Source organism: Nerophis ophidion, linkage group LG06 (genome assembly GCF_033978795.1).
Source record: "Nerophis ophidion isolate RoL-2023_Sa linkage group LG06, RoL_Noph_v1.0, whole genome shotgun sequence".
NCBI classification, from domain to species: Eukaryota; Metazoa; Chordata; class Actinopteri; order Syngnathiformes; family Syngnathidae; genus Nerophis; species Nerophis ophidion.
The window spans coordinates 66,318,448-66,334,614 of record NC_084616.1 but is presented as its reverse complement, the minus strand read 5'-3'; the positions used below and the strand labels follow the sequence as shown (position 1 = coordinate 66,334,614).

The 16,167-nt window shown below is 39.3% G+C and overlaps 1 protein-coding gene across 1 annotated transcript in view; it reads left to right on the top strand.

The window, feature by feature from the left end:
- Positions 1 to 8,317, top strand: part of LOC133555135 (vang-like protein 1) — a 96,868-nt gene extending 88,551 nt beyond the window's left edge. The window contains exons 8-9 of the mRNA XM_061904648.1: positions 2,829 to 3,063; positions 5,234 to 8,317. Of these exons, the coding sequence (XP_061760632.1) occupies positions 2,829 to 3,063; positions 5,234 to 5,494 (496 nt within the window). The 3' untranslated portion in view covers positions 5,495 to 8,317. The remainder of the gene's footprint in view (positions 1 to 2,828; positions 3,064 to 5,233) is intronic.
- Positions 8,318 to 16,167: the final 7,850 nt, after the last annotated feature.

The window sequence follows — 16,167 nt, the reverse complement described above, 5'->3', positions numbered from 1 at the left end:
TCACTAGAGAAAAGCGCTATATAAATATATTTCACTTCACTTCACTCCAACAACCGAAACTGCTAAAATTAGTGCGAAGGAGAAAAGCGGACCACTGAGACCATTAAAACATGTTCTCCTGGTTAGCAGTCATATCGGCCAGTCATTCCGCATCACAGGAAACGGGAGCCAGCCTCTAAACGTCCAAAATGTGGACATTTATCCATTAAAATGTGTAAAAGCTGTCAATGCTGCATTAGACATTTTTCTCCTAACATAGTCAAGCATTACCTTTTGTACACAAACATAACTTGTTGTCAACTCTTGCCACTCCAGTGCCTCACATTAAAATATGTCCATGTGCAACATAAACAACAATATCCTAGTTCCTGTTGTTACACAACGAAGAATCAGCTCAAAGGAGACTCCTACAAAAGTCTGCTCTCCAAGATAAATGCTAAACAATATGAGTACAGGAAAATAATTAATAAGAATACTGTAATTGTTTGTAGTACATACTATTGTAATGTTTTTCTAAAGGGTTAATAACATACTTGCCAACCTTGAGACCTCCAATTTCGGGAGGTGGGGGCGGGTTGGGGGGTGGGGCGGGGGCGTAGTTAAGAGGGAAGGAGTATATTTACAGCTAGAATTCACCAAGTCAAGTATTTCATATATATATATATATATATATATATATATATATATAAGAAATACTTGACTTTCAATGAATTCTAGCTATATATATATATATATATATATATATGTATATATATATATATATATATATATATATATATATATATATATATATATATATATATATGTATATGCGAAATACTTGAATTTCAGTGTTCATTTATTTACACATATACACACACATAACACTCATCTACTCATTGTTGAGTTAAGGGTTGAATTGTCCATCTTTTTTTCTATTCTCTGTCACCATTTTTTCTAACCATGCTGAACAGGCTGTATCTTCCTCGTTCTTCTGCTTCGTCTCCTTGTTGTGCGCGCAGTTGTGCACTGCACTCTCTAAAAGCCGTAGATGTTATTGTCACATGCATGAACAGTAGATAACAGTATTGTCCTGTTTAAGAGTGTCACAACATTGCTGTTTACGGCAGACAAATTTCTTTAGGGTAGATAAAAACGTGACTGCTGTTTTTGTGTGTTCTTACCTTGCTGGGAGGACGTTAATGAAACTGCCTGACAATAAACTCACATAAGAAACCAAGAACTCACCCTCGATCGTTCTACAGTTATAACGTCATTGGGCAGGTACGCCTGGCACGCTGTTTATATTGTGGGAATGCGGACGTGAAAACCGGCTCTCGACAGGTCACTCAGGTCCGCATGGAGCTGGAGGGGGCGTGGCCTCCAGCTCCACCTGAATTTCGGGAGATTTTCGGGAGAAAATTTGTCCCGGGAGGTTTTTCGGAAGAGACGCTCAATTTCGAGAGTCTCCCTGAAAATCCAAAAGGGTTGGCAAGTATGGTTAATACATGTATAAATGGTGTTGTTTTGGAGGGCCAAGCACAGATTAAACACATTTTAAATTAATTTCGGTTGGTGGAACTGCTTTGAGATATGTTCTGAGTTGCAAGCTCGGTTGTTGGAAGAAAAAAAATAATTTAAATTGAAAAATTCAATCAACTTTATTGGTCCCCATGAGGCAAATACAATGTGCTCGAAAATCGAGGTACTACTGTATTTATTGAAGTGTGTTTTTTTTCTAACAGAGATTGGGAGTCCATTTTATCTTAATGTGTGTTTACCTATCCATTCATCCATTTTGTACCGCTTGTTTCCCCAATATATGAGTCAGTGCATTCGTCATTATGCTGGATAGCATACACTAGATTGTTTTTGTGGGTGTGGAGCAATGTCTGCCAGGTGATCACACCTTACATGATAGATCCACACTAAACCCAGAACAGATTTGCCTTTTGCTGGAACTTTGCCTTCACACTATATACTGTCAGTTTACCAACAAAAACATGGTTGTGCCATGGGATCACCTGTATCCCCAATAGTAGCAAACCTTTACATGGAGGACATAGAAAAGAAAGCTCTTAGTTATTTTAAGGGGAACAGCACCAAGTCATTGGTACAGATATGTGGATGACAGATGGATGAAAATAAAAAGCTTAGAAGTGCAAGCTTTCACCAAGCACATTAAGTCAATGGACAAAAACAAGTTCACATGTGAAGATGTCAAAGACAGTAGTTTGCCTTTTTTGGACTGTGATGTCCACATTGGAGAAAACAGGGGCTTCCACGTCAGGGTTAACCGGAAACCCACACATACCGATCAATACCTACTTTTTGACTCACACCACCCATTGGAACACAAACTGGGTGTTATCAGAAACCTACAACACCGAGCTGATAATGTTCCAACCAGCCCACAGGCCAAAGACAAAGAGCATATTCATTCGAGTGAAACCATCAAAACCTGTGGTTACCCCAGACGGTCATTTGTGAAAAGTGCATCCAGTTCTTCATTATTTTTATTATTATGATTACCTTAGTGCTTTATTTAGTCTCAAATTAATGCTAACAATAATAATATTTATCGAAAATAATATGTGGGACAGTATATAGACCAGCAAAATGTATCATCCGCCTAGGCCTAGTGACATGAGGACATGTCTGCTTGAATGTGGGCATAAAGAACTGAACGGCAATCACCTTAAGCCCAAAAAACTCTGGGATGAACAGGAGACCCTGAGACCCTCTTTTGGGGCCAAGATCAATGACATCATAGATGTTCTTCTAGCTAAATTGTGTAGAATGTTTTTTCTCAAGAATAGAAGTTGTCTTAGCTCCATATTTGTCTCCAGGCTGGTCGTGGCAGTAGAAGAGGCCTTCACTCATATCAAGCACATGCAGGAGGAGGAGCAGAAGAAAGCTCCAGGAGACGTGATGGACACGCGAGAGGCAGCACAAGCCATCTTCCCGTCCATGGCAAGGGCCCTTCAGAAGTACTTGAGGACCACCAAGCAGCAACACTGCCACAGCATGGATAGCATCCAACAGCACCTGGCCTTCTGCATCAACAACAACATGTCGCCAAAGGTAACCTTCTCACACTCGTCAAGATGTCATGTAGAAAAAAGTGTGTGAGAACTTCCTGTGCGTCAATGCTTTAGAAACTAATATGTATATCAGCAAACTATCCTTTTAAAGGCCTACTGAAACCCACTACTTCCGACCACGCAGTCTGATAGTTTATATATCAATGATGAAATATTAACATTGCAACACATGCCAATACGGCCCGTTTAGTTTACTAAATTACAATTTTAAATTTCCCGCGGAGTTTCTTGTTGAAAACGTCGCGGAATGATGACGTGTGCGCGTGACGTCTCGGGTAGGAGGGAAAATATTAGCGCAGCACCACTAGTGGCTAAAAGTCGTCTCTTCTCATCGCGCAATTACACAGTATTTTGGACATCTGTGTTGCTGAATCTTTTGCAATTTGTTCAATTATTAATGGAGAAGTCAAAGTAGAAAGATGGGGGTGTGAAGCTTTGGCCTTTAGCCACACAAACACACGGTGTTTCCTTGTTTAAAATTCCCGGAGGTGAAGCTTTACTATGGATCAGAGCGGTCAAGCGAACATGGATCCTGACCACTTGGCAACTGGCAGGTTTCGGTGAGAAAATTTTGGTAAAAAGTAGCCTCTTACTGGAGATCAGCGGAACTTCTGTCGTGCTGCTGCCGTGACTAATTCCCTCAGAGACTGGCGTCAACACACCCGTGGACACACCCCTCCGACTATCAGATACTATATAATCTCACTAAAACACTAGCAACACAATAGAAAGATAAGGGATTTCCCAAAATTATCCTAGTAAATGTGTCTAAACACATCTGAATCGCTCACAGTGCAATCGCCTTTTTTTTTTTTCTTTTTTTTTTTTCTTTTTTTTTTTTCTTTTTTTTTTTTCTTTTTTTTTTTTTCTAGTCCTTCGCTATCAATATCCTCAGCCATGAATCTTTTATCCTCGCTCAAATTAATGGGGAAATTGTCGTTTTCTCGATCCGAATAGCTCTTTTTGTTGGAGGCTCCTCCCATTGTTAACAATGTGAAGATGTGAGGAGCCCTCACACGGGGGACATCATCGTCTGTGACTTCCGGTAAAGGCAAGGCTTTTTTATTAGCGACCAAAAGTTGGGAACTTTATTGTCGATGTTCTCTACTAAATCTTTTCAGCAAAAATATGGCAATATTACGAATTGATGAAAGGATGACACACCGTTTAAATATGAAAATCTTATTTCAGTAGGCCTTTAAACTGGTAAATTACCAAAGAAAACAAAAATAGAAAAAGTTGTCCCAATTTTAAGATTGGAGACAAAACACCATTTTACAAACTTTAGACCTGTTTCGTTTCTTCAACAATTTTCACAAAAACGGATTGGACAAATTCATAAATAAAAGTGACACGTTTGTGGACAACCAATACGGATACAGAGCTAACATTTTAACATTGATGGCATCAATGTAAAAAAAAAAAACGGATGAGATTACCAATGCAATAGATGGTAAACGGTGTGCAGCTGCAGTGTTTGACACATTTAATCATAATATCCTAATTGACTAATTAGAGCGGTACGGCATCAGAGGGTTGGTCTTGAACAGGGTAAGAAGCTACCATTTTTTCCTGACTATAGGATGCACCGGATTATAAAGTGCACTGCCGATGAGCGGGTCAAGTCAGTTTTTTTTTAATACAAAAGATGCACCAGATTATATAAATATAAAATATGAATAAATAAATATAAATAAGGTGCATTAAAAGGGTTATTTTTTTTTTCTAAATTGAAAACACTACCTTATGGTCTACATAGCATGTTGGTCAGAATGTTGCATAGATTATGTTTTACAGATCATCTTCAAGTCGCTTTTTGACGATCACTTCAGGATGCACCGTTTTGTGGGCGGTCTTATTTACGTCTATTTGTATTTGTGTCTAGTGCTATTTTCTACTGTTACCAAATAGCATTATTTTAGTTTTACTGAGATTCAAAGATAGTCTGTTTTCATCAAACTATTTTTTAATTTGTTCTCTACTTGTTTCTACTCCTTTTCAGACATGTTGTAATGAGAAACAGGAAATACGTAATTCTGTAACTGATTGCATGTTCGAAATTAATTACAACTGTAACCATTCTGCTGAAAACAAAGTTTTGTTGTACTTGTGCAATGACAATAAATACCTATCCTATCCTATCCTTGCAGGCCTTCCTGGAGAGCTACCTCATGCCGGGACCCACCCTGCAATACAGTCGGGACCAATGGATGGCCCGTCAGTGGACCCTGGTCAGCGAGGCCTCGGTCACCAGCGGCCTGAAGAACGGTTCGGTCTTCCTGCTCAGATGTGCGGACTTCAGCCTGGTGGTGAGCGTCAAGAAGATCCCCTTCATCCAAATGTCAGAGGAGTTCATCGACCCAAAGTCTCACAAGTTTGTCCTGCGGTTACAATCGGAAACCTCAGTCTAGTTTTTGAAATCACCTTTTTCTGAAATGTTATGGATTTCGACAGCACAGGTTTGTACATTGATACTGGATTTGTTTTATGTTGACAACAAAAACCTGCGAGTGAGGAGCTGAAATCAAACAAGTTGACTCTGTTTTATGGAAAACCTATTCTGGCAAATCAATCATAATCCCTACATACTGCCGGTATAGCTGCCCAAAGGAAGAGGTTTGAACAAAAAAAAACAAGATGGACTCCTTAATATCTTCATGCCATGGACACAAACACTCTGTATATACTCCGTATTTACACAGCATTTTTAGTGGGGCGTATAAGTATTTTACCATCTGTAGATTTTGTAAGTTTACAAATATATGAACAATACAACATTTCTATGGTAGCTTCATGGTAACAAAAGAGATAAACATTCATTTATTTGTTTAATTTATTTATCGCTCCTCTTAACGAGCAGCAGGTCCTGCTGTGGGCTCCTCCAATTAAAACAAATTTCATAAAGAAGCCACAGAAGAAATTTGACATTTTCTTTCTAAACTATTTTGTTTTACCAGGCATGTGATTTTTCCGTCTAAAGTCGGAATTCCGTCTTTTTTAGACTCCGGGGGGAAAAAAAGCCTCGACCAATCAACTACGGTGTAATATAATATTACGCCTATGTGTTCCTTTTGACCAATCAGGACATCTGTTATGAATGAAATGAATTATATTTATATAGCGCTTTTCTCTAGTGACTCAAAGTGCTTTACATAGTGAAACCCAATATCTAAGTTACATTTAAACCAGTGTGGGTGGCACTGGGAGCAGGTGGGTAAAGTGCCTTGCCCAAGAACACAACGGCAGTGACTAGGGTGGCGGAAGCGGGAATCGAACCTGCAACCCTCTATAAACCGACCTATGCCGCCCCATAATGAAGACGTTATTACCGCCATTTTCCAAATGTAAATGATGTCGGTTCTCGAGAGAAAGGACGCTTCACGAGTAAAAGAAATTGATAAACATGTCAAAAATAAGTTTCGATGGAACTGGATGGAAAGGGAAATCACTGATACTGTTGGGAAAAAGGAAGTTACGACTTTGTTCGACGATTTTATTCGGAAAATCGATCGCCCCGGAAAAGTTTTGTGCACGTGGTGTCATGATAATATTGACTATGGATCACGAGGTTTCAAGGCTTCGGAAGTACATGCAAAACGCCAAAAACATATGAAACAACTTGAAGGAAGGAAAACGAACTTTTCACTAGCTGGTACTTTTGGATGTCAACCGAAAGTGAGCAAACCTTACGGACTTCATCCTTTGTTTACATCGACAGCTGCAGTAGACATCGAGAGGAAAGATCCACCCAAGCAAACCACTTCAGTTGCAGACAGGGTAGTTACTTTAATAATGAGGTAAGCTAAAAAATATTTTCTTGCGAAATACGCATGTTTGTTTTAAATATTAACTAATTATTGCTTTGCGAAATAAAAATGTGACACCTGTGGATGTGAAATGAACACAAGATGTAAATATTAGTGACTAAATACTGTTGGGACTGAAACCATATACAGTGATTCATTAGGATAATTGGGGTATGGATGTTCTATTAATGGTGTTTTCATGTCTTTCCATGCATCTTCCGCTTATCCGAGGTCGGGTCGCGGGGGCAACAGCCTAAGCAGGGAAACCCAGACTTCCCTCTCCCCAGCCACTTCGTGTAGCTCTTCCCGGGGGATCCCGAGGCGTTCCCAGGCCAGCCGGGAGACATAGTCTTCCCAACGTGTCCTGGGTCTTCCCCGTGGCCTCCTACCGGTTGGACGTGCCCTAAACACCTCCCTAGGGAGGCGTTCGGGTGCATTGTGAGCTGGGCGACAGCTGAAGGCAGGGCACTTGGCGGTCCGATCCTCGGCTACAGAAGCTAGCTCCTGGAGCCCTGCCTTCGGCTGTCGCCCAGCTCACAATGCACCCGACCTCTATGGCCCCTGCTATGGGTGGTGAGCCCATTGGAGGGGTGACCCACGTTGCCTCTTCGGGCTGTGCCCGGCCGGGCCCCATGGGAACAGGCCCGGCCACCAGGCGCTCGCCATCGTGCCCCACCTCCGGGCCTGGCTCCAGATGGGGGCCCCGGTGACCCGCGTCCGGGCGAGGGAAATCTGGGTCCATGGTTTTTCATCTTCATAAAGGTCTTCGAGCTGCTCTTTGTCTGATCCCTCACCTAGAACCTGTTTGCCTTGGGAGACCCTACCAGGGGGCTTTATGCCCCCGGACAACATAGCTCCTAGGATCATTGGGACACGCAAACTCCTCTACCACGATAAGGTTGCAGCTCAGAGAGGAGGTTTTCATGTCTTTAAACACTAAAATGCTGTCTTTGTTAATTTTAGCATGTTGGTGAAAAACCAGGAGCTTTTGAAGGGCGTTGCCCCTCTTGTCCCCCCACCAGGGCACTTTCGTCCCCCAGACCCCCGGAAATGTTTTCAGTCTTTTTCATTGTGGTCAAATCACATGCCTGTTTTACGTATGTTTTATGCCAAATATGCGGGAGGATGTGACCTCTTGCTACAATTGCATCTTCAAAGAACACAAGATAGTTGAAGGTTGTATTTGAAACAATACTTGGAGGTGTGTCATCAAACTAGGAGAAAGCTTCCAAACTGGACCTTCTTGTTCTCCTTGACTAAAGTATTCATTACTTTAAATTATTTGGCATATGTTTTCAGTCAATATATTGTTATACTTTGATAAAAGTCCCAGGGGAAGCCTGAAGTTTACTTACAAACTCATCATGAGAATGCGATTTTTGTGCAAATTAGAGAAAAACCTAAATAAATTCTAACTTGTGCATGCCACTTAAGTTTGAATAATTCATTGACAATTGTAAATGGTATAATAATTCTACTCAGCATAAAGATTGGTTAAAGTAAATAATAAAGGCTGAAAATGAATAAGACATTGAGGTTTAAGATGTACACTAATGCAGGGGTCACCAACGTGGCGCCCGCGGGCACCAGGTCGCCCGTAAGGACCAGATGAGTAGCCCGCTGGCCTGTTCTAAAAATAGCTCAAATAGCAGCACTTACCAGTGCGCTGCGTCTATTTTTTAAATGTTATTTATTTACTAGCAAGCTGGTCTAGCTTTGCTCGACATTTTTAATTCTGAGAGACAAAACTCAAATAGAATTTGAAAATCCAAGAAAATATTTTAAAGACTTGGTCTTCACTTGTTTAAAAAAATGTATTTATTTTTTTACTTTTCTTCTTATAACTTTCAGAAAGACCATTTTAGAAAAAAAATAAAACCTTAAAAATTATTTTAGGATTTTTAAACACATATACCTTTTTACCTTTTAAATTCCTTCCTCTTCATTCCTGACAATTTAAATCAATGTTCAAGTAAATGTATTTTTTTATTTATTAATTTAATTATTCATGTTAGGTTTTGTTTTTTCGACGAAGATTATTTGTGAAATATTTCTTCAAATTTATGATTAAAATTCAAAAAAAATATTCTGGCAAATCTAGAAAATCTGTAGAATCAAATGTTAATCTTATTTCAAAGTCTTTTGAATTTCTTTTTAAAAATTTTCTTCTGGAAAATGTAGAGGAAATAATGATTTGTCTTTGTTAGAAATATAGCTTGGTCCAATTTGTTATATATTCTAACGAAGTCCAGATTGGATTTTAACTTATTTAAAACATGTCATCCAAATTCTAAAATGAATCTTAATCAGGAAAAATTACTAATGATGTTCCATAAATTATTTTTTTTATTTTTTCGAAAATATTAGAATTAGCTAGTTTTTCTCTCCATTTTGGGGGGGAAATTTTTTAGTTTTAAAGAGTTGAAATTGAAGATAAACTGTTTCAAAATTTAATTTTCATTTTTTTCGTGTTTTCTCTTCTTTTAAACCGTTCAATTAAGTGTTTTTCTCATCATTTATTCTCTACAAAAAACCTTCCGTAAAAGGAAAAAAAACGTACGATGGAATGACAGACAGAAATACCCATTTTTTTATATAAATATAGATTTATTTATTAAAGGTAAATTGAGCAAATTGGCTATTTCTGGCAATTTATTTAAGTGTGTATCAAACTGGTAGCCCTTCGCATTAATCAGTACCCAAGAAGTAGCTCTTGTTTTCAAAAAGGTTGGTGACCCCTGCACTGACACAGGTGTGTCTGCTAGAAATGTGATAGCTTGATTGTGTTTGTACGCTACTGCCCTCTGGTGAACTTTGAACATACCTACTGACAGGAATAATACTTAAAGTGAACCCGGAAAGTAATCACAGCGCTTCACTTTTTCCACATTTTATGTGACAGCCTTATTCCAAAATGGAATAAAATAATTTGTTTCCTCAACATTCTACACACATAATGACAATGTGAAAAGTGTTTTAGAGCTTTTTGAAAAGTATTAAAAATGAACAACTAAGCAATCACATGTACATACTGTAAGTATTCACAGCCTTTGCTCAATACTCCATTGATGCACTTTTGGCAGCAGGTACAGCCTCAAGTCTTTTTGAATGTGATGCCTCAAGCACAGCTATCATTGGGCAGTTCCGCCCATTCCTCTTTTCAGCACCTCTCTTAACTCAATCAAGTTGGATGGGAAGAATTGGTTTTCATCCAGGATGTCTCTGTATAATACTGCATTCATGTTTCCCTAGATCCTGACTAATCTCCCAATTTCTGACAGTGAAAACCATCCCCACAGCATGATGCTGCCACCACCATGTAGGTACAGTGGGGCAAAAAAGTATTTAGTCAGCCACCGATTGTGCAGGTTCTCCAACTTAAAATGATGACAGAGGTCTGTAATTTTCATCATAGGTACACTTCAACTGTGAGAGACAGAATGTGAAAAAAAAATCCAGGAATTCACATTGTAGGAATTTTAAATAATTTATTTGTAAATGATGGTGGAAAATAAGAATTTGGTCAACCATTCAAAGCTCTCACTGATGGAAGGAGGTTTTGGCTGTCTGTCTATCTATGTTGGCCCTGTGATGAGGTGGCGACTTCTGCCCGATTGTAGCTGAGATAGGCGCCCGCGACCCCAAAAGGGAATAAGCGGTAGAAAATGGATGTATTGATGTAGTGTCTTCTCAAATATAGGACTATCACCTTTGTATACCAAGGTCCAATTGTATTGCCTTTTCTTCCGCGAGAACTATTCCAATCCACACACAAAAAAAAGAACCAAAGGCCCTATGTTATTATGTGCCCAAACTGGAAAAACATACTATTTAAACTGGTGGTTTGCGTTCTCCAAGATGAATATAAACATTCTACAAATGCAAAACATAGTATGAGTTAATTCCTTCACTTCAAAGCAACCATGAACCAGGGAGACAAAAAGATGCAATCAAGTGATCAAAATAGTCTGAGGGGAAATGGGTTCCAGTTCTGTAGATGACATCACACCAAGAACGGGCGGCATATCGAGTCTTTACGACTTTCTAAATACAGTTATGTTTGTCGGAGATCACCTTACTTGCCAACCCGCCCGGATTTTCCGGGAGACTCCCGAAATTCAGCACCTCTCCCGAAAACCTCCCGGGACAAATTTTCCCCCTAAAATCTCCCGAAATTCAGGCGGAGCTGGAGGCCACGCCCCCTCCAGGTCCATGTGGACCTGAGTGACGTGTCGACAGCCTGTTTTCACGTCCGCTTTCCCACAATATAAAGAGCAAGCCGAATAAAGTTACAACTGTAGAATGATCGAGGGCGAGTTCTTGGTTTCTTATGTGGGTTTGTTGTTAGGCAGTTTCATTACCAACACACAACAACAGCAGTCTCATTTTTGTCTACCGATAAGCAGTTTGGCTGCCGTAAACAGCAATGTTGTGACACTCTTAAACAGGACAATACTTGCCATCTACTGTACAGGCATATGTGACAGTAACATCTACGGTAGGGGTCGCCAACTTTTTTGAAACCAAGAGCTACTTCTTGAGTACTGATTAATGCGAAAGGCTACCAGTTTGATACACACTTAAATAAATTGCCAGAAATAGCCAATTTGCTCAATTTACCTTTAACTCTATGTTTATTATTATTAATTAATGATATTTATCTTTGTGGAAACACTGTTCATCTTAATGATTTCTCACAATAAATATATATTTTTGATGTCATGTTTTAAATAGGTTAAAATCCAGTATGCACTTTTCAAGCTGTAAATAACCACGCCCCCACCTCCCGAAATCGGAGGTCTCAAGGTTGGCAAGTATGGCGATCACTCGAAACGAGAATGATCGTCCTCCTGTTGGTGGGACTGCCTTAAGGAGAACGCCTCTGCGTGAAATCTTTTAAAACGGGGAGACTGGTGCACCGACAGCCACCACACTGTCCTTGGCAAAGAGAAGGCCGTGGTCCAATGGCATGCAGGCCAAGACAATTGGGGGCCCATCTTTGCTGCAGCCTTCTTCCGCCTTTGTGACCATTGTGGAGCTTCCATGCAACCATCATCCGCCCACTCCACTGTTGAGGTCTTTTACGACAAAGGAGACCACTTCTTCGCTGTGGGCAGCTGTATAGGATGGCAAGGGTAACCCAGGACGACCGGCACCTCCTCACAGCTGTAGGAGGCTGCCGGAGCTCCGGTCTGTCGGAGAACCAACAATGGTGCGACTACCAGCACTTGCTTTTCTCTCAGGGTGTCCTCCCCTACCCTTTTGTCTTCCCAGACTAACCTACAAGGCAGTGGGGCAGTTAGTTATGTACCCATCACGTCAAACATTGAGAAAACTCGCCTGTATTATTTGCCGAAAAAAAAAATACAATTAAAAAACTTGTTAGTGAAATTAAATTTATTTAGAACAGTGGCTCTCAAATGGGGGTACTTGAAGGTATGCCAAGGGGTACTTGAAATTTTAAAAAATATTCTACAAATAACAACAATTCAAAAATCCTTTATAAACATATTTATTGAATATTAATTCAACAAAATACGAATGTAAGTTCATAAACTGTGAAAAGAAATGCAACAATGCAATATTCACTGTTGACAGCTACATTTTTTGTGGACATGTTCCATAAATATTGATGTTAAAGATTTCTATTTTGTGAAGAAATGTTTAGAATGAAGTTGATGAATCCAGATTAATCTCGATTACAATCCCCAAAGAGGGCACTTTAAGTTGATGATTACTTCTATGTGTAGAATTATTTATTTATAATTAAATCACTTGTTTATTTTTCAACAGGTTTTTAGTTATTTGTATATCTTTTTTTCCAAATAGTTGAAGAAAGACCACTACAATTGAGCAATATTTTGCACTGTTATACAATTTAATAAATCAGAAACTGATTTTTTTCAACCAAAAATGCTTTGCTCTGAATAGGGGGTACTTGAATTAAAAACATATTTACAGGGCGTATATCACTGAAGAAAGGTTGAGAACCACTGATTTAGAAGCTATAAGTGTCACGACTTTGACTTTGGGCTATTTTGTTTATCCAACGCAAAGGATGATTGGCACGAGCGTGAGTACATTTACAATTATTACTACACAAACAAACTACAACAAATGGCGCGCACAATGGCGGAGAACAAACTTGACTAATGAAAACAAAAGACTTGCACAGAGGCTATAACTTTAAACACGAAACCAAAACACTTGCTCAATGGCATGAATAACAATGAACTATAAACAAAAACTTACATGACAACAACAATGCAATATTCAGTGTTGACAGCTACATTTTTTGTGGACATGTTCCATAAATATTGATGTTAAAGATTTCTATTTTGTGAAGAAATGTTTAGAATGAAGTTGATGAATCCAGATGGATCTCTATTACAATCCCCAAAGAGGGAACTTTAAGTTGATGATTACTTCTGTGTGTACAAATCTTTATTTATAATTAAATCACTTGTTTATTTTTCAGCAGGTTTTTAGTTATTTGTATATCTTTTTTTCCAAATAGTTGAAGAAAGACCACTACAATTGAGCAATATTTTGCACTGTTATACAATTTAATAAATCAGAAACTGATTTTTTTCAACCAAAAATGCTTTGCTCTGAATAGGGGGTACATGAATTAAAAACATATTTACAGGGCGTATATCACTGAAGAAAGGTTGAGAACCACTGATTTAGAAGCTATAAGTGTCACGACTTTGACTTTGGGCTATTTTGTTTATCCAACGCAAAGGATGATTGGCACGAGCGTGAGTACATTTACAATTATTACTACACAAACAAACTACAACAAATGGCGCGCACAATGGCGGAGAACAAACTTGACTAATGAAAACAAAAGACTTGCACAGAGGCTATAACTTTAAACACGAAACCAAAACACTTGCTCAATGGCATGAATAACAATGAACTATAAACAAAAACTTACATGACAACAACAATGCAATATTCAGTGTTGACAGCTACATTTTTTGTGGACATGTTCCATAAATATTGATGTTAAAGATTTCTATTTTGTGAAGAAATGTTTAGAATTAAGTTCATGAATCCAGATGGATCTCTATTACAATCCCCAAAGAGGGCACTTTAAGTTGATGATTACTTCTATGTGTAGAAATCTTTATTTATAATTGAACCACTTGTTTATTTTTCAACAATTTTTTTGTTATTTTTATATCTTTTTTTTTCCAAATAGTTCAAGAAAGACCACTACAAATGAGCAATATTTTGCACTGTTATGCAATTTAATAAATCAGAAACTGATGACATAGTGCTGTATTTTACTTCTTTATCTCTTTTTTTCAACCAAACATGCTTTGATCTGATTAGGGGGTACTTGAATTAAAAAAATGTTCACAGGGGGTACATCACTGAAAAAAGGTTGAGAACCACTGATTTAGAAGCTATACTGTAAGTGTCACGACTTGGACTTTTGGATATTTTGTTTTTCCAACACAACGGATGATTGGCATGAGCCAGGCGTGAACGTAAGTACATTTATAATTATTACTACACAAACAAACTACAACAAATGGCGCGCACAATGGCGGAGAACAAACTTGACTATCCATCCATCCATCCATTTTCTACCGCTTATTCCCTTTTGGGGTCGCGGGGGGCGCTGGCGCCTATCTCAGCTACAATCGGGCGGAAGGCGGGGTACACCCTGGACAAGTCGCCACCTCATCGCAGGGCCAACACAGACAGACAGACAACATTCACACTCACATTTACACACTAGGGCCAATTTAGTGTTGCCAATCAACCTATCCCCAGGTGCATGTCTTTGGAAGTGGGAGGAAGCCGGAGTACCCGGAGGGAACCCACGCATTCACGGGGAGGACATGCAAACTCCACACAGAAAGATCCCGAGCCTGGATTTGAACCCAGGACTGCAGGATCTTCGTATTGTGAGGCAGACGCACTAACCCATCTAAAACAAAAGACTAGCACAGAGGCTATAACTTTAAACACGAAACCAAAACACTTGCTCAATGGCATGAATAACATTGAACTATAAACAAAAACTTACATGACATGGAACTGAGAACGAGACATGGATCTATGCAAGGTGCGTAGCAGGTGTCCGAGGGTGTGAAGGAGGTGTAAGTAGGTAAAGTTGCCAGGACGAAGAACAGAAACAGAATGGCTTAAATAGCAGTGACATAATCAGTGATTGGACAGGTGCGTGACATGACCGCTGAAACTAATGAGTTGGCATGGTAACGAAAACAAACCAGGAAGTGCAAAACAGGAAACAAGTGTCCAAAAGACAAAACCGAACATAACCAAAACAAAACAAGATCCATAGGCGTGACAATAAGTCCTTGAAACCATCTCTCCAGTCTTTATTTATCCTTGCTTCTTTGCATTTGCCAGAACATCCCAACTGTGAACCCTTAGGTTTCATTTGGTGCCTAGAACATGTACACTATGGACACCCTGCTGTCATGGTGCTGTATTTTATTTTATTTTTTTTTGTACCTAAAATGTTGACTTGAGTGAAAATCGTACTTCGTCACAGGTTTGGACCTAGCGCATGAACGAGTGTGAAAATGAAGTCTATCACTTCATTGCCTGCAAACACAAGAGTCCGCCTGTCGCAACTCATCTGTCGTCAGCTTAATGCTCCGTTCTCCTCGCAGGTCCGGGATCAGGATGGGAAATGAACATTTGCATCTAAATGGAAAACTTGTCCTGCTCCTATTTGTTTTGTAATGACTTGGTTATGTGCTGATGGATGAGTCTCCTGCTGGCTTCATCTTCACACCAACACTCTGATTGTGTTCCTGCTGGTCTTTCTGTCCGACGCCCCACCCCCACTGAACTACACGCTCAAAAGTGTTGGGACAGGTTGTACTTTATCAGTCCCTGATATTTTTTCAAATATGAACACGATGATTGAATCGACTACAGTATTGCGGAACCGGATTTTTTGATTGATTGATACTTTTATTAGTAGATTGCACAGTTCAGTACGTATTCCGTACAATTGACCACTAAATGGTAACACCCGAATAAGTTTTTCAACTTCTTTAAGTCGGGGTCCACGTTAATCAATACATGGTACAAATATATACTATCAGCATAATACAGTCATCACACAGGTTAATCATCATAGTATATACATTGCATTATTTACATTATTTACAATCCGGGGGGTGGGATGAGGAGATTTGGTTGATATCAGCACTTCAGTCATCAACAATTGCATCAACAGAGAAATGGACATTGAAACAGTGTAGGTCTTACATAGTAGGATATGT